General features: G+C 37.0%; 2 protein-coding genes across 2 annotated transcripts in view; one reads left to right on the top strand and one right to left on the bottom strand.

Moving 5' to 3' along the window:
• The first annotated feature begins 2245 nt into the window (after positions 1-2245).
• On the top strand, positions 2246-6053 carry LOC110447512 (histone H2A.V). Its single transcript, XM_021493259.1, has 5 exons — positions 2246-2354; positions 2500-2577; positions 2710-2823; positions 3373-3502; positions 5691-6053. The coding sequence occupies exons 1-5, from the start codon at positions 2352-2354 to the stop codon at positions 5750-5752; spliced, it is 387 nt and encodes a 128-aa protein (XP_021348934.1). The 5' UTR covers positions 2246-2351; the 3' UTR covers positions 5753-6053.
• A 6361-nt stretch (positions 6054-12414) lies between these two features.
• LOC110447511 (lysosomal acid lipase/cholesteryl ester hydrolase-like) overlaps positions 12415-18986 on the bottom strand; it is a 10668-nt gene continuing 4096 nt past the window's right edge. The window contains exons 3-8 of the mRNA XM_021493258.1: positions 16071-16284; positions 15456-15696; positions 15171-15326; positions 14856-14927; positions 14161-14232; positions 12415-12711 (exon numbers count right to left, since the gene is read on the bottom strand). Coding sequence (XP_021348933.1) covers positions 12457-12711; positions 14161-14232; positions 14856-14927; positions 15171-15326; positions 15456-15696; positions 16071-16284 — 1010 coding nt within the window. The 3' untranslated portion in view covers positions 12415-12456. The remainder of the gene's footprint in view (positions 12712-14160; positions 14233-14855; positions 14928-15170; positions 15327-15455; positions 15697-16070; positions 16285-18986) is intronic.

Genomic DNA, 18986 nt, shown 5'->3' with positions numbered 1-18986 from the left:
TGTTCTAAAAACTGCTTATGAAGAACTCGTGAAAATGAAGAAACGGAATAGTGTTTTTAATTGGGTAACATTTGTGAAAGATAAACTTTTTCACTCGGTTGTGGTGAAATGTGGTGAAATCAAAACAATATATTAAGCAGAGATTTTTTGATAACGCACGGCAAGAGATGTTTGAATTATTACCATAAGGATTAACATAAGTACTTTGTACTTGTTTTCGAATCCTATATGTATATCATGTTTGTATATATCTGTAATATTATACCGATGATAAAATAACTGTTTATTAGAGAACTCCTCGACATGTCATTTGTATAGACATTTAAGTTTAAATTGTTAGTTTAACACTGCAACATAACACTCCAGTTTATCAAGTTCTAAGGTCGATATTACTGGAAAACCCGTCTGTTTTCAAGTTGATCCAGCCATTAAGTACAACTAACTTAAAAGAATTAACTATGTTAAGTAAATAGATATATTATGCTTCTCAATTAAGAAAACCCATGATATAATGTTAAACTTTAAGTAATTATATTATGTCCATTATAACAGTGTCTGCCACTGTATTTATGTACTGTTATATGTTAACTGATGAGCTGAAAGCTTTAAGTCAATAAATGAATTGACTTGAAAGTATGGTGATCTGAACAGCTTGGCTGGTATAATTTGGCGCCATTGCACGAGGTCAGGAAGTCAAGCTGTTTCCTCTATAATTCTATAATATGTTACATAGCGTGTGCCGGGGGCGGGATTTCAACTATCTCAATTAGCAGATATTTCTGGTATTTTGAAAGGCTTGTCACACCTATCTACCCCGGCATATCTCCTCCTCCTCTCCACATAAACAACATAACACAGACAAGTTTTGAATTTCTGTTACGAACAGATGATATACAGAGATTAAAATAGCACAATTTGTGACCTTTGATCGATTTGTGCAATTAAATACTCCCTAACCCATATGTATAACAGGGCATTTAAGTTCAATATTGATTCACCTATCATAGGCATTGACTATTTATAGTGAACCCGTATTTTGATAACTTTCAAATAGTGTAAGATTCCACGGTAAAAGTGAGAAACAAGTGATGAAAAAACGTTCATATTTTTTACCGGTTTAAAAGGGGATTTTTTTAAAAGAGAGGGAGAGAGAGTTTACTCGTAGTGGTATGCTTATTAGCCTGTATAGTGGTATGCTTATGAGCCTGTATAGTGTGGTATGCTTATGAGCCTGTATAGAACTTCTTTTGTTAATTTACAAAGACTGTAGTCAATCTACTTCAAACCACTCGAAACATCTTTCCAGGCACTAATTAAGATACGCGTCTATCTACAGAGAAGAAATGTTAAACTCTGTTATTGATTTAATTTCCTACTAGACCCTATATAACTAGGGGCATACAGAAGACAAATAATTGTTTGGACCTATAATGTACCTTTATCTGTTAAATTATACAGTAATAGTATTCATTATAGAAAAGATTCCTTCTTATCTATACGCTAAAATATAACCCTAAATTCAGAGACGTAATATATACGTCTCTGCTAAATCATAACAAAAATTCTAATATTTAATTTTAGTTTACACTACTGTTGATATTGCATTTATTTAAGTTTTCTTTACCTGTATTTTGATATTGTAATTGGTATTGCATATATTTATGTTATATATATTTCAATAGACTAAGTTATTTTAATGTTCACGTAATATAGCGACGTATACATTACTATCTAGCAGTTTCCTGTAGTTGAAGCCAGGACTTATGCAATCTCATTCCATCGTTGTATTATTCATCTTAATTAGTAACATGTAAGAGTTGTTTTTAATTTCTAGTTCCTAACGTGAACCTCAAAACCTTTACTCTAAACAAGGCGTATCATAATCCGATTTCTTAGTCATCGAATGGGGTAAATATGCATGTGTGTGGATAAATTATATAGAAGGGACCCCTTTTTTGTTAAAATGAACTTATGTTATTCTGAAATATATATCTAACTGTTAGATGCTTAATAATTAACGTTATCTTAGAAGAATATTTCTCATTTTCCCCCGTCCTGGCACGGACTTAGATAACTTATCTAATAATCTAATAACGTGGTCCTGGTATGTATAAACTGTCATTAGCACAAATTAATTTCTCATCTGTCATTAATCTATAATTTAATTTCTATTGCTCAAAAAGCCAGGGAGTACTTGCGTGTCGAATATTTACAATAATTCTTTGTCCGTGAGAGCTCATTTGCGATTGGCTGATAGCGTCACGTGACTTTCTGTGTATACGCTGTAATTTGGCGGTATTACAGACTAAGCGTCAGTCGGTCAACAGTACGAGTGAAGGATTTGAAGAAAGATGGTTTGTATCCGTTAAAAATCGAATTCATCGTTTGTCATCGGATTTTGAATTATTGACAGTTTGATTCTTTTATGTTTGTTTATTACATTTTCATTATTATTTTGTATGAAAAATTCGGAGAAATAATTTTATTTTATAATTTTAGGCAGGAGGCAAAGCAGGAAAAGACTCTGGAAAGGCGAAGGCAAAGGCAGTGTCCCGTTCTGCAAGGGCTGGACTCCAGGTAAACATTTAAATAGAACATTTATTCTTCGTCACCTTTTAGCTTTTGATGTTTTGCATTTGTCTGCATTTTGCAATAAAAACCTACCATTTACAACAGAGCGTGAAATATACATCATTTGTTCAATTACAGTTCCCCGTTGGTCGTATCCACAGACATTTGAAAAACAGAACAACAAGCCATGGTCGCGTTGGTGCAACAGCCGCCGTGTACAGTGCTGCAATTTTGGAATACTTGACCGCTGAAGTAAGACACGACTTAATTCATTGTAATGAAAACAAAAATGGTAGCAATGTATGCAAACGTTCGTTTTGTTGTGGGACCGAGGTAGGCCTAATCGACGATGAGTGAAGATTTCTCAGTGTTTACATTTAACAAACTTGTTGATCTACATAATTCAGAGGTTTTTGTGGTACTTGTACACCGAAATATATTCTTATTGCTTCTTATTCATAGAAATTAGAGTGATCCATTACAAAAAGCATTGAAATCAATGTTATTGTTTACATTATTGGAATTTCGCGGGCAGTCAAAATGGCGGACAAACCGCCATGATCGATTTGATGTTATCTCCCTTCGGTCGCTGATATTGAATACCAAATCACTTTTTTGAAGGGTATCTAAAGCATATATGAATAATTGGAATGTCTTATTCCTGTTGGACTCGTTACATATTGTGACCCCGGCATTTCATACTTTCACATTGTAATGTGCATAAAACAATTACTGAAAGAAATTTACAAAACAAACTGGAAAATAATTCGAGAATATTATAATAATGGCATGTTTTTACAGGTACTGGAATTGGCTGGAAATGCTAGTAAAGATTTAAAAGTAAAGCGTATCACACCTCGTCACTTGCAATTGGCCATTCGTGGAGATGAAGAGTTGGATTCCCTTATCAAAGCTACAATTGCTGGTGGTGGTATGTATAAATTGATAGTTTATTTATTCATGTTATTCTGTTGTATGTGATTCCACTAGCAAAACTCGGGGCCCTTAGATTTTGTTAAGTATATTTGAAATTTCAATAATGAATATAGGTCGGGTAAGAACTTAAACTCAAAGTCCTTGGAGTATATTTTGAAAATATAAAACAGAAGCCCTGCCAGTAACTTTGGTTGGGCATTAATTGATACATACTAGATTCAAACTTTGTAATTATTTTATTATTTCAATTGACTGGGATAAACAGCTAATGAATGGATAGTACATGAAAGCCATTCATGTCAAATTAAACCTTGTAATGTAGCTTAACTGCCTTTGCCTGATCAAAACGTAATGTTCCTTTGAACATAAACAAATGAACTTATAGAATTTACAGCTCCGATGTTATGTAATAAAATTATTGCAAGATTTAAAGTTTCAACCTGTGTGGCGAACGTTGCGAGTCCTAATGGACTAGTAACTAGAAGCAAGGATGTTTGTAAGGTAAACAACACTTACAAAGATTGATGAACTGTGTGGTTATATTAAAAATCAAGATGCACTTGCAAGAGTGCAACAGACTGGCCTATTTTTTGAACAACTACAAAGCCAATGCTCAAGATTATGGACTTGCAGAATGTGTTGTCATGCTGGTATGATCAATCAGTATCATGATAATTGCCCTTCAGGATAGGGAACATGGTTGTGCATAAAAGTATGTAAATGGTCCTTTACGATTGGATACTTTAGGTCTTTATTCACACTTAGGCTAGCCCAAGGAAAGGTTAAAAAAAATAGGTCCAGAAACACTAGGCTTTGTATTGCAGGGAGCATAATAATCACAGATGTTAGATAGATATATAATTCATGTTATGAAGGTTACTCTTTTAAGTGTCATTATACTTAAAACAAGTTCATTGCTTTTGCACAGGATGCATTGCCCAAGAACAAGTCTAAGTTATACTTCAACAACATAATTACTAAAGGGATAAATACAGCTAACTAGAACACTATAAGCAATTTATCTAATAGAGAGATGCACACAAAAACTTGCTGCAAGTCGAGATTATCCCCTAAATGAAAAAGGATTTTCTTTTGGTCCTAATTTATGACTCCTCTCTGGTTGTGTCATGTTCCCATGAAATCAACTTGAGGGTTAAATAAACACTGGAGATAAAATATGTAAACTAAAGAATATCTAGACCGTTTCAAAGGTTATTTTACTGAAACACATTCTTGTGAAGAGCATGTCGCATCATAAATTAGAAATAATTATGGTTGAAAAATATTTTACATACATTGCTAGGGTTGCATCTAGGGTGCGACATTGCGTCAATGACGCAAATATGAAAACATGCCCGCATAAATAGAAATCATGTACGGGTAATATCCCGCAGAAATACGCCTGTGTACGCATTGTCAAATTGGGGGGCGGGAACAAAGAAATAAAATAGACCAGACAATGTTTCACTACCCGTAATAATGCAGTAATTTGTATTGATCAATCAGTAAATTCGTTGTTGTTGACATCATTGTAATGGTAGAATGTCGCATTCCGGAACTTCTCGGGGCTTTTTACCAACGTAAAAGGAAAACAGAGAGTTTCGATGAGTCTGATAGTCTGGTTCCCTTCTCCTCTATTCGGTTTGCAACTGTAATCATGAAATAATAGCCCCAGAGAGCACCTAGATTTTAAAAAAAATCTGGGGGAGGATCCATGTACCCCCCATTCCTATTAGAAGGTGGGCATATATCATATATCACTTTTCTTAACTGTATGTAAACAAAAATAGACGTTAAAAGTTTGAAATTTGTGAAGGCACAGTTTCAAGGATATCTGACCTATTGCCTGATGTTTATGAATTCAATTTTAAGACTTGCAGACCAAGATCAGCACTAACAAATTGCTGTCTGCAGCTTAAATTTACTGCATAACCGCATTTAAAAACCTGTTAAATTGTTTGCAAGGTACCAGAGTTAGAAATGTCCATTTTTAAGACAAAAGGTGTCCAGACTACTTCAAAATTATTACATAGCTTATTTACTGTATGGCGAAGATTTGTCTGGTGACCAAAAAGTAGTCGGAAGAATGTGGGTCGGGGTATGAATAAGGTCTACAGTTGCACTCAAGTTCCATAAGTTGTAAATAATGCAAAATTTCATTGTTGTATTTTCTTTACTTTCAGGTGTCATTCCTCACATCCACAAATCTCTCATTGGAAAGAAGGGATCACAGAAACCTACGTAAAATGTTTGGAACTTGCTGTATGTTTGCCGTCTAGTGTATTAGATCATCGTGTCAAGTGTGAACCATCAAACTTCACGAATGGAAGATCAATTCATTTCTCATTTGACTTCATCATCAAGCCATTGGATTTTAACCCATGCATTGCCAGTCTGGAAAAATTTCATTTTGATTTCTCATGTAATAAAAGAACATGTGCACTTTTCTTGGGCAGCTGTTGACTGACCAGTTGTGATGTATCCTTGTCTGTGCAAGTGGATTTATAAATGACAGAAAAAACGTATGGAAGCAGATCAATTGGGAACAAATACTGATAAAACAAGATATTTCCGTCTTTTCTGTCTTGACTCTTTGACTTGTATACATGTAGGTTTGTAGATGGTTTCCAGACTGGAATCGTGTTAGATTACATGTGTATTTGGTTTTAAATGTATGTGTTCATTTCCCCCTTGGTTTTAATATTTTCATGTCTATCATTTAACATTGTAATAAATTTATATCACAAAAGGAAATGTGGTTTGTTTTCAATTTATTGTAGGATGGAACATGATGGCATGATGCTTAAAGATGGAATGGCATCTGCTTCATGTTTATAATCTTTCTGATGATGACCAAGGGACCAAAAACCAGGTGAGCTTATGCCATACCACGACATCCATCGGTCCTGAACAACCTAGTAGATTTTGACTAAATTTGGTCTGGATCATCCTTGGTTCAAGGGGGTTTGCCTGTGACAGTGCTATGACCTTGACCTACTTTAAAGGTCGCATGTTAAATATGTTAAAATCTCCAGACAACGATATCCTAACAGCTATTTGGACTAGAGTCGTTCGTGTTACTTGAGTATGTTATGTAGACCAGCACTGCAAATCCTTTTCTTAATTACAGTAATGAGGTCAACGGTCAACTTTAAGTGCTAGTCGGTGGTCAAACAACAACAAGGGTTAAAAGCTTCAACAATCTTCTCAAATTTCATAAGGCACAGGGCCATGATATTTGACAAGCAGGTACCAGTGAAGAAGTGCTTTAAAGTTTCCTTGTTAACATTACCTTGACATAGTTTCAAGGTCACAGGGGTCAAATATGTTGATGACTAAAAACGATATCCGAAGAAGCATTTGGTCTAGAGTCGTGATACTTGGGTATGTTAAGTAGACCAGCTGTGAATCGTTTTCTTTATTTCAGTAATGAGGTAAAATGTAAACTTTAAGTGCTAGCCGAAGTCTGATGTCAACATTGGTTTAAAGGTTTAAATCTCAAAATTCGAAATTTCAAACAATATCTTAAGAAGTTTAGTTACCAAATTTGGTCTTAAGTTACCTATATGTCAGTTTCATGTAACCAAATGTGAGCGTTACAAGCCCTATGGAACTCGTGTTGCGTTTAGCTGTGTTTCATGCTGTATCTAACAAAGTTGGTGTTGGACTAAATAAACGGGGACTGAGTTGTTTCGGACGTAGTGCACCTCAAACCATGCATCATATGCTGAATGACTTGGGACAGCATCTTCATCAATGTTCATTTTTAGCTCACCTGGCACGACTTCTTCTTAATAACCGAAAGGCCTAGGGTGTTGATATTTGGCCAGAAGCAAACTGGGATGAAGGGCTACCAAGTTTGTTTAAATAAATGACCTTCATCTATTTTCAAGGTCACGGGTCAAATATGTTTAAAACCTTTAAACACCTTCTTCTGAATAACCAAGAACCCTAGGATAATGACATTTGGCCAGTAGCATGCTGGGATGAAGGGCTACCAAGTTTGTTCAAATAAATTACCTTCACCCATTTTCAAGGTCACCGGAGTCAATTGTCTTAAAAAACCTTTAAACGACTTCTAAATAACCAAGAAGCTTAGGATAATTATATTGTCAGTAACATGCTGGGATAAAGGGCTACCAAGTTTGTTCAAATAAATGACCTTCACTCATTTTCAAGGTCACAGGGGTCAATTGTCTTAAAAAATCTTTAAACAACTTCTTCTTAGTAACTTAGAGGCCTAGGATAATGATATTTAGGCAGTAACATGCTAGGATAAAGGGCTACTAAGTTTTGTTAAAATGAATGACCTTAACCTATATTCAAGGTCACAGGGGTCAAATATGTTCAAAACCTTCCAACAACTTCTCAATAACCAAGAGGCCTAGGATGATGCTATTTGACCAGTAGCATGCTGTAAACGAGGGCTACCAAGTTTGTTCAAATAAATGACCTTCACTCATTTTCAAGGTCACAGGGGTCAATTGTCTTAAAAAATCTTTAAACAACTTCTTCTAAATAACTTAGAGGCCTAGGATAATGATATTTAGGCAGTAACATGGTAGGATAACGGGCTACTAAGTTTTGTTAAAATGAATGACCTTAACCTATATTCAAGGTCATAGGGGTCAAATATGTTTAAAACCTTTAAACAACTTCTCAATAACCAAGAGGCCTAGGATGTTGCTATTTACAGAGTAATTGCCCTTTGTAATATTATTATTGGACCTTGTGAACACGATAACTTGAGAAAATGTTAATCGAGTTTGATGAAACTTTGTATGCAGCCTTATATCAATAAGATCTCGGGTGAATTGAAAATGGGAATTATTCGACAGTAACTTACAGAGTTATTGTCCTTTGTAATACTATTATAACATTATTTTGTATTGGACCTTGTGTTCACGATAACTTAAGTAAATATCAACCGAGTTTGATGAAACTCTGTATGTAGCCTTATATCAATAAGACCTCGGATGAGTTCGAAACTGGAAATTATTTGACAGTAACTTACAGCGTTATTGCCCTAAGTAATAATATTATTATTGGACCTTGTAAACACGATAACTTGAATAAATGTTGACGGAGTTCAATGAAACTTTGTCCGGTAATTATTTGACGAAAATCTGCAGAGTTATTGGCCTTTGTCATTATATTATTATTTGTCCCTGTGATGTTGATTGACATTACATAAGAATAGATGTAAATTCATGTGGTACACCTTTTTTTCATTCATGACGCATTTTTGCTACTAACAAGGTGCTATTGAAATGTTGTGCCTTATTTAATAAATCATTGATTAACGTTTTTACTTGTTTCTTTTAACCAAGAACAGAAGACATACAGTTACCAAGTTTGTTCAAAACAGACTCCTTGGGTCAAAATTGGAGTCACACCCATTTATTTCAGTTATCGTGTTCACAGGGTCCAACAATAATAGAATAACCAAGGGGAATAATTATGTAAGTTATGGTCAAATTGGTCCGGTATTCAAACTCATCCAAGATCTCATTGATACAAAGCTGCATACAAAGTTTCATCAAAATCGGTTCATATTAACTGCAGTTATTGTGTTCACAAGGAAAAAATAATGGACAATGCAGCAAGGTCACCCGGACCGAGGAAAAGTATGACTTGGCCCCTGGATGACAGTCCTAATTTGAATCGGATGTCAGATGACCGTTAAGGCCCATGGGCCTCTTGTTTGGCATTTTCATCTGACTTGGTGTTAGATGGCTATATACAACGGCAAAGAGAAACATGTTCATATATTTATTTAATTATGTATTTAGGAAATGAATTTATTTTGGTAGTGTCCATATAGTGTTAATGCAGAGCATATTTAAATATACATGTATATAAATATGCATCTGGGCATGAATTGGAGGGAAACGTTGCTGATGTCAATCGGTGAAAATCACCGGAATATCGGGTCTGCGGGTGTAAAAAAACAACCATGAAACATAGGTTTATCACTCATACTTAAGAACATTGTATCTAGTCTCATACTTATTTATTTTTTACTCAATTAAAAAACTCTTCACTTATAAAAGATTCTCCTTGTTTTGTTGATATTTTGTTATCTGAACATTAACACATATTTTTTTCACCAACAGAGATTGAAAATTTGAAAGATTTTAGGAAAAAAATACCAACATTTTCCAATGAGAATGCGGTCAGTATTCCCCATGAAGGACTCCAGAATGTGTATTTGCTAGGTCAATGTGTTCAGTAGGTAGTATTACTGTGTCTATTAATAAATTTGTGTGTTCTTTACCTGTGTTCTTTTGTTCCATTGTATTAGATAGGATTGAAATTGAGAACATGTTGTTGTCACATTGAGTCTTAACCATCAATGATAGATATTCATATTCAAAGCCACCTATGCAGGTATTTATGTCACTAGCTTAAGATCATCAGGAAGATAGTTATCATAAGGTAGTAAAACATCAAACAGGATTGATAGGGATCCGATTTACACCGAGACATACCACAGGTAGACATTAGTAATAAAAAGGTTCAAAAAATTTGTTATTGTTTACAACGATAAGAATTTCTTCGAACCTTTTAAACATACAAACTACACCGAAACAGTTCAAAAGGAAATGTTGTGTATAATGTTATAAAATTTAATAACAAGTTCCGTTTGAATTGGTTTCAATTTAGCGTATGGAATGTACCAAAATTAGTATAGCCAAGTGACAGGTACAAGAGGCCCACTGTACGTTCACATGCAGGAGACAATATGTTTTATTGTCATGCCAACAGACACAGAGTCGTGTCGTTATTTTACTTCAGTGCTCATATGTTTTCTTCATCTTTTGGTGATATATATATATATATTATGAGTTTTTCATTTTGTTTTGTTATTATTCTTTTTATTTACAATGCATTCTTCCCGAGGAAGATACAGCCGGTAAGACTGTGACCAATCCTCTGATTTGATTGTATTATTCACTCGGTGAATTAATTTGTTCGACATCTGTTTGCTCTTTTTTCTCTGTGACGCTCAAACGAAAAATGCCAAAACTGCACCCTCATACCCTTCTTTTAGAGCAAAGGAACACTATAACATAGTATGTAAAGATATCCCCTTCTGGGTGTTAACAGGGATAGCACGAGGCGCATTTATGATTTTTTAATAGACAATTAAGCAAAGTTGTTTGATGGTGAAAATGAGCGTACTCTTTAAAGCGAATTAAAATGAACTTTTCCCTGTTTGGATTGTATTTCATTGATGTAACAATGTGATAACATATTTAAATATAATATATCATTTTGCTAAAGTAATATGTTTTGGGTTGCTTTTTAATTATTTGAACAGATAAATGAAAGGTATGTCACTTTACAGCCAACCTATGACATTTTGCAAGGTGTCAAACGGATTTTATTCAAATATAGGCATCTTCATGCAGCAATAAATACTTTATGGGTGAAGGATCTGTAAAATGGCCAAACATGGCACTTCTGTTTTAAAAGAGACTTCCGCCAAGTCCTTTTATTAATCCCTTTTTTTTTTTAAATAAAATATGTTTTAACTAGACTAATTCCTTTCAGTTGTACGCATAGTAGCGTTTTAAGAGATTTGGCCATAACCAAATAACATATTCATTATTCCAGTTTGAATATGGTATTTATTTCACTCGAGCTAGTTAATTTTTAAAAGTCACAGAAGACACGAGCTTTAGCGAGTGTCTTTCTGTAACTTTTGAAAATTAACTAACGAAAGTGAAATAAATACTATACTCAACAACTACGAGTCGTGCGATCTGTTTCTACCACAATCTCAGTCAGAAACATCTGAAGTGTGACCTGATTTTAATAACATACACACATGTGTTTGTTGACAAGGCTGGCGTAGTGATATTACCCATATGTAAAATGTCACTCATTAATATTCATAACTTTTTAGCTTTTTTTTTTTACAAATTTAATATTTGTCAAAATAAATGTTTTGACAGCAACTTCGTGAAAAAAAATCTAGTAGATGAACGTCTTTAAGTATTGAGAGTATGCAGTATTGCATCAATTCATATAAATTAACCGCAGACTACATGCGCGTATGCATATCGTACGAAGTCTGCATCCCGCCAAGTGATGAAGAACTAATCGCTGTCAATGTCCAAAACCATAGCCTGGGACGTTTCTTCGGCACGGTTCTATGGTTGACGTTTATAGTGAAGGTTCAGCCATAGTCAGACCCTCCAAATAGCGATAACGGGACGTTGGGGGAACGAAATATTTTCCGACATTGTGACAGATCATGTTTTGGTTTCACGACCTCAGTGGACACGCGACGGTGTGACGTCGAAACGATATCGAGCGTCTGTAACAATTTTGCCTGAAACTAGCGATCAAATCTTTAAGTATCATCTTTTTTTAATATTGTTTTAATTACCCCATTTTACCCATCGCATAACCTCACAAAGTCACCAATATTTGCCGGATTTTGACAGCAGACGACGTGAACTAAACAGCAGTGGCAAAAAGCGTGTGGAAAAAGTCGTCCCGGTCGAAGTTCATCTTCTCGGCCAAAAAATCAAAACTCTGGAAGGTCATATACCACGTGTGGTGTATAAACAATGATCTGAGAGTGGAATATCACAGCGGATTGTGGTAGAAGATATCGTACCAAACATTCGGAAAGCCTTCGTCAGAACTTGAATGTGTAGCTGTTTCAAATCATCGCTGTTAGTCCGCCACCATTGCCATATTTTTCTATGATAACGTAAACGTTTAAACACAAACAGCATCAACATCTCAGATATACATCACAGGAGACCTTGACAATGAACTGCAAGGACGTGGATATAAGCATCCTAGGGTGATATCATTTATTTTCATTTCCTTTGTGCAACGTACTTTTTCAAGTCTTATCGAATCCCAACTAAATAACATCATACGAACTAAAATGTCGTATACAGTTTATTGTATATTGACAGTAAAAGTCTACGTCGAGTTGCGTTCGACTGCCTCCTGCTCGTGGATGCGTCTGATGACGTCGTTGTACGCCTGCTGTGGCGCGTCCATGGCCCATATGAAGTCCAGGTGTTCCCATTCATCCATGGTTTTGGTAGCCACTAGGTTTGTTATCTCGGGCAGAAGGGCGTTGACATCAGTGGGATCGGCCAACCAGTCCTTTGAGCCGGAGTACACAACTGTCGGGGTCTTCACCAGAGACGCGTTCCAGGCTGGCGGAGTCGTCTGCTCCCCCGGGAATATATCAGGGTAAAGGTTGCATGGTTAACGTAAGTCAAAAATAACTGAGGTGATTGATATAGTAGTGTATGGGGAGGGGAGTCTAGAAGCCTTCCCACTGTTACTGTATAACAGGAAATGTTTGCGGGTGTTTTCTTTCGTGGTTTGCGCGATTTAGTGGTACATAAAATACCGCATATAAACAACCATCTAAAGTTAGCATTTATTTCGTTGGTTTACAGCAATCGCGAAGACTATGAATGTTTATAAATAGCGAATATTTCTTGTAATACAGTATACACAATCTTGAACAAACCTGATCTTTGTTGAAATGCTGACAAGGCTTACAACCTCGTACATCATCAAGAAGTATTACCTGTCTGGAGCGCAAAAGAAACCCTACGGATCGTAGACAAGCAGCGTGCAAGGTTGAAAACCTCTCAATCATATTTTTCCGCTTGATATATTTTACCAACTTGGAAATGTTAGTAATCTCTTACCCAAAGTCATACTTATCCGCAGTCTTGCCTGGTTGTAGCCGGTAAAGTTTAATCCGTAAGTCTCACCTAATTGTAAAGAGCAAACGATTTTAGCGGGCAAAGTTGGCAACTTCCTACCCGAAGTGGCGTACCATCGAAAGATCTTACCTGATTGAAAGAGGCTTAATTAGTATCATCGCCAAATCTAACCTGATTGCAGTGGGCAAAGTATCATCGGCAAGTCTTACCTGATTGTAGCGGGTTAAGTATCACCGACAAGTCTTTACATGATTGTAGCGGGCTAAGTATCATCGTCAAGTCTTACCTGATTGTAGCGGGCTTAAGTATCACCGACAAGTCTTACCTGATTGTAGCGGGCTTAAGTATCATCGACAAGTCTTACCTGATTGTAGCGGGCTAAGTATCATCGTCAAGTCTTACCTGATTGTAGCGGGCTTAAGGATCATCGACAAGTCTTACCTGATTGTAGCGGGCTAATTATCATCGTCAAGTCTTACCTGATTGTAGCGGGCTTAAGTATCACGGACAAGTCTTACCTGATTGTAGCGGGCTTAAGTATCACCGACAAGTCTTACCTGATTGGAGCGGGCTTAAGTATCATCGACAAGTCTTTCCTGATTGTAGCGGGCTAAGTATCATCGTCAAATCTTACCTGAGTGTAGCGGGCTAAGTATCATCGTCAAGTCTTACCTGATTGTAGCGGGCTTAAGTTTCACCGACAAGTCTTACCTGATTGTAGCGGGCTAATTATCATCGTCAAGTCTTACCTGATTGTAGCGGGCTAAGTATCGTCGTCAAGTCTTACCTGAGTGTAGCGGGCTAAGTATCATCGTCAAGTCTTACCTGATTGTAGCGGGCTTAAGTATCACCGACAAGTCTTACCTGATTGTATCGGGCTTAAGTATCACCGACAAGTCTTACCTGATTGTAGTGTGCTATCACCGACAAGTCTTACCTGATTGTAGCGGGCTAAGTTGGTAGCCTCCGACCCAAAGTCATACATCAAGAAGTTCTTGTGAAGGACAGACTGAAGTATGGAGTGGAATAGACTGAATACATATGTTTCTCACTTATTTCTTTATGTCGTTAAGGGCGAGTATTGGTTTGTCACATTAAAACAAGACATGTATGCAAAATAATATTAGTCCAATGGATTCAGGCAAGGTACGTAAAAGAGATCTTATCTATCGTTAACAGTCTATCCAATTCAAACATGAAATGATTATTCAAAACATAATCGCAATAAATAATTATATGCAAAAATCACCTTTAGTGGCATTTTCATGGATTTATTCAAATGAACTCCATTCCAATTTTTATTTTGTGAGTTCCGATTATTGAAAAGATATTTTGTGGTAACTTATCAGGAGCGTTTGCAACAAGGGATCCAAACGAGTTTCTTGCCTTATTAAATGACATAAAACAACATTGCAAAAGTCGCTCATACAACGCAAATTGAAAAGTACCATTTGGATTGTGAGTATCATCAACCAAATACATCACTTTTGTATCAATGTGTTGTTACAGTACTGTGTCACGGCAAACGTAAGCTGTCGATGTGGAAAATAATCACTACATGTTCTGTCGCCACGTAGAACTATTGCAGTGATACAAGGCTTTACTTCCCTCGTGTTCCTCGTGTTAACAAACCTGAGCATAGTGGACAATGTTCTGGACAGAGGTGCCGGCGGGATGGTTGGCTACATAAACCGGGATTCGTGACTGAAACATAAAATACCAATAATAATCAACAAGGCGGAGGACAGTCGGGGATCCTTTTACCATCGAACAACGAGGGCACATTTTGGAGATCAATCATCAACGAGAAAGACGATATTGAAATTGAATTACTTGTCCCTCGGAATATAATCAAGTACAGTTATTGAAAAAGACTAGATTTATTTTGGCACCCCCGGGGACATAAATATGATGGAAGTAGATGAAATATAGCTGACCCTTACGTACTTCGTTCATCTGCTTGAAGTCGTAGCCACCGAGGACAAAGAGGACGTTTTCACAGATGAAGTCGAGGCCAGGTTTGCTACATGCCGCCCGTCCGAGCCACTTTACAATGTCAGTGCTGGGGAGAAACTCAGACTTCCCGAATATTTCATACAGTGTCTGAAAAATATGGAAGTGTCTTGAAACTAATCATTAATCGATAAATATGCATTGCGTAATTGCGTCTTATAAGAACATTTTAGAAGTATTTAAGTCCATTAATTTATAAACATTTAAGGTCAAACACACCTGTATTGGTTTGACAAATGGTGCAAGGAGTCGGATAGGACTGATGATGTCGCCGAGTGTAGTGACAGGTGCAAACGCAAAGAACATCTTCACTTTGTCCGTATTCCAGGGTAGGCCGAGGCCGGAGAATGCGATCTGTGTTCCCTGGGAGTATCCTAAATAGTACAATTGCTTCCGGTTTGTCACGTTCAATATATAGTCTACCATGGCCGGTAGATCGTACATTGCCATCTCGTCCCAACTACAGACACGATAAGTACAATATAGACTTGGTATTCACCAACTATTTACAAACCAAATGAAAACCAATAACCCGAAGTAGGAAAGGAAACGCGTTATAAATACTAAACTCGTATCACAGTAGAGATGAGAAGATCCATAATGACCTTCTAGCATACTGAGTTCTTTTAGACGAGGCTGTATTATAAGGTGGGGTTGGCAAGACGCTAATTTCAATTTTATTGGGTAAAATGCCAATGGATAGTCGACGTCCTACCAATTTTGACGAAACGAACTTTGCTTATAGAATATTTTTATAGGTAAATACTTTGAATACTGGGGTTTGCGTCTTCTCAAAAAAAAAAGCCACCAAAATGTAGTGAATGGTGTACGAACCTCCATTCCCAGAATTCTGGGTCGCTAGGGCTTAGTGTTTTGTGTTTCCGGGAGTATGTGTTACCTCGACTGTTTCCCAACCAAACATCCAGTCCATTATCTGCCATCAAGTAGCCCAGACTCTCGTTGACGAGGTTCTCCAGCCAGCATGCCGAGCAGGACAAGAGACCATGTTGCAGCAGTACCACGGGCTGATCATCCTTCGGGTAGTACACTGTGATAAAGGACCGTAAATGTCGGCATCCTAGTAGTACATAGTGATAAAGGACTGTAAATGTCGGCATCCTAGTAGTACATAATGATAAAGGACCGTAAATGTCGGCATCCTAGTAGTACACTGTTATAAAGGACCGTTAATGTCGGTATCCTAGTAGTACACTTTGATAAAGGACCGTAAATGTCGGTATCCTAGTAGTACATTGTTATAAAGGACCGTTAATGTCGGTATCCTAGTAGTACATAGTGATAAAGGACCGTAAATGTCGGTATCCTAGTAGTACATAGTGATAAAGGACCGTAAATGTCGGCATCCTAGTAGTACATTGTTATAAAGGACCGTAAATGTCGGTATCCTAGTAGTACACTGTGATAAAGGACCGTTAATGTCGGCATCCTAGTAGTACACTGTTATACAGGACCGTAAATGTCGGCATCCTAGTAGTATACTGTTATAAAGGACCGTTAATGTCGGCAGCCTAGTAGTACACTGTGATAAAGGACCGTTAATGTCGGCATCCTAGTAGTACATTGCTATAAAGGACCGGTAATGTCGGTATCCTAGTAGTACACTGTTATAAAGGACCGTAAATGGCGGCATCCTAGTAGTACACTGTTATAAAGGACCGTAAATGTCGGTATCCTAGTAGTACATTGTTATAAAGGACCGTTAATGTCGGTATCCTAGTAGTACATAGTGATGAAGGACCGTTAATGTCGGCATCCTAGTAGTACATAGTGATAAAGGACTGTAAATGTCGGCATCCTAGTAGTACATAATGATGAAGGACCGTAAATGTCGGCATCCTAGTAGTACATTGTTATAAAGGACCGTTAATGTCGGTATCCTAGTAGTACACTGTTATAAAGCACCGTTAATGTCGGCATCCTAGTAGTACATTGCTATAAAGGACCGGTAATGTCGGTATCCTAGTAGTACACTGTTATAAAGCACCGTTAATGTCGGCATCCTAGTAGTACATTGCTATAAAGGACCGGTAATGTCGGTATCCTAGTAGTACACTGTTATAAAGGACCGTTAATGTTGGCATCCTAGTAGTACATAGTGATAAAGGACTGTAAATGTCGGCATCCTAGTAGTACATAATGATAAAGGACCGTAAATGTCGGCATCCTAGTAATACACTGTTATAAAGGACCGTAAATGTCGGTATCCTAGTAGTACATAGTGATGAAGGACCGTTAATGTCGGCATCCTAGTAGTACATTGCTATAAAGGACCGGTAATGTCGGTATCCTAGTAGTACACTGTTATAAAGGACCGTAAATGTCGGTATCCTAGTAGTGCATAGTGATAAAGGACCGTAAATGTCGGCATCCTAGTAGTACATTGTTATAAAGGACCGTTAATGTCGGTATCCTAGTAGTACACTGTTATAAAGGACCGTAAATGTCGGTATCCTAGTAGTACATTGTTATAAAGGACCGTTAATGTCGGTATCCTAGTAGTACACTGTTATAAAGCACCGTTAATGTCGGCATCCTAGTAGTACATTGCTATAAAGGACCGGTAATGTCGGTATCCTAGTAGTACACTGTTATAAAGCACCGTTAATGTCGGCATCCTAGTAGTACACTGTTATAAAGGGCCGTAAATGTCGGCATCCTAGTAGTACACTTTGATAAAGGACCGTAAATGTCGGTATCCTAGTAGTACATTGTTATAAAGGACCGTTAATGTCGGTAGCCTAGTAGTACATAGTGATAAAGGACCGTAAATGTCGGTATCCTAGTAGTACATTGTTATAAAGGACCGTTAATGTCGGTATCCTAGTAGTACACTGTTATAAAGGACCGTTAATGTTGGCATCCTAGTAGTACATAGTGATAAAGGACTGTAAATGTCGGCATCCTAGTAGTACATAATGATGAAGGACCGTAAATGTCGGCATCCTAGTAGTACATTGTTATAAAGGACCGTTAATGTCGGTATCCTAGTAGTACACTGTTATAAAGCACCGTTAATGTCGGCATCCTAGTAGTACACTGTTATACAGGACCGTAAATGTCGGCATCCTAGTAGTACACTGTTATACAGGACCGTAAATGTCGGCATCCTAGTAGTACATAGTGATGAAGGACCGTTAATGTCGGCATCCTAGTAGGACACTGTTATAAAGGACCGTAAATGTCGGTATCCTAGTAGTACATTGTTATAAAGGACCGTTAATGTCGGTATCCTAGTAGTACACTGTTATAAAGGACCGTTAATGTCGGCATCCTGGTAGTACACTTTGATAAAGGACCATAAATGTCGGCATCCTAGTAGTACACTTTGATAAAGGACCATAAATGTCGGCATCGTTATACACTGTAATTGTTGACATCAAAGTTTGACATCATCATGTTATACTGTTATAAAATAGAGTAAAGGCTGACGTCATCGCTTTACGCTGTGATTAATGATAGTAAAGACCGACGACATCGTTATAAGCTGTGCTAATCGACTGTATACTAGTAGCCTGACGTAATCATGGTCAACTGACACATAAAGAGTGACGTCATCGTTATACTCTGTGATTAATGACAGTAAACGTTAAGGCCTTCACAGTACACTGATGAATGACACAAAAGGTTGATGCCATCACGACATACTGTGGGGGAGGTATAATCATATACCTAAAAAGAGCTGCATATGGATCTGAAAATGGAATACTATATTAATCGTGATTTTTTTTT

This window comes from Mizuhopecten yessoensis, unplaced genomic scaffold (genome assembly GCF_002113885.1).
Source record: "Mizuhopecten yessoensis strain PY_sf001 unplaced genomic scaffold, ASM211388v2 scaffold3453, whole genome shotgun sequence".
Lineage (NCBI taxonomy): Eukaryota > Metazoa > Mollusca > Bivalvia > Pectinida > Pectinidae > Mizuhopecten > Mizuhopecten yessoensis.
This window is presented reverse-complemented; position numbering and strand designations above follow the sequence as displayed.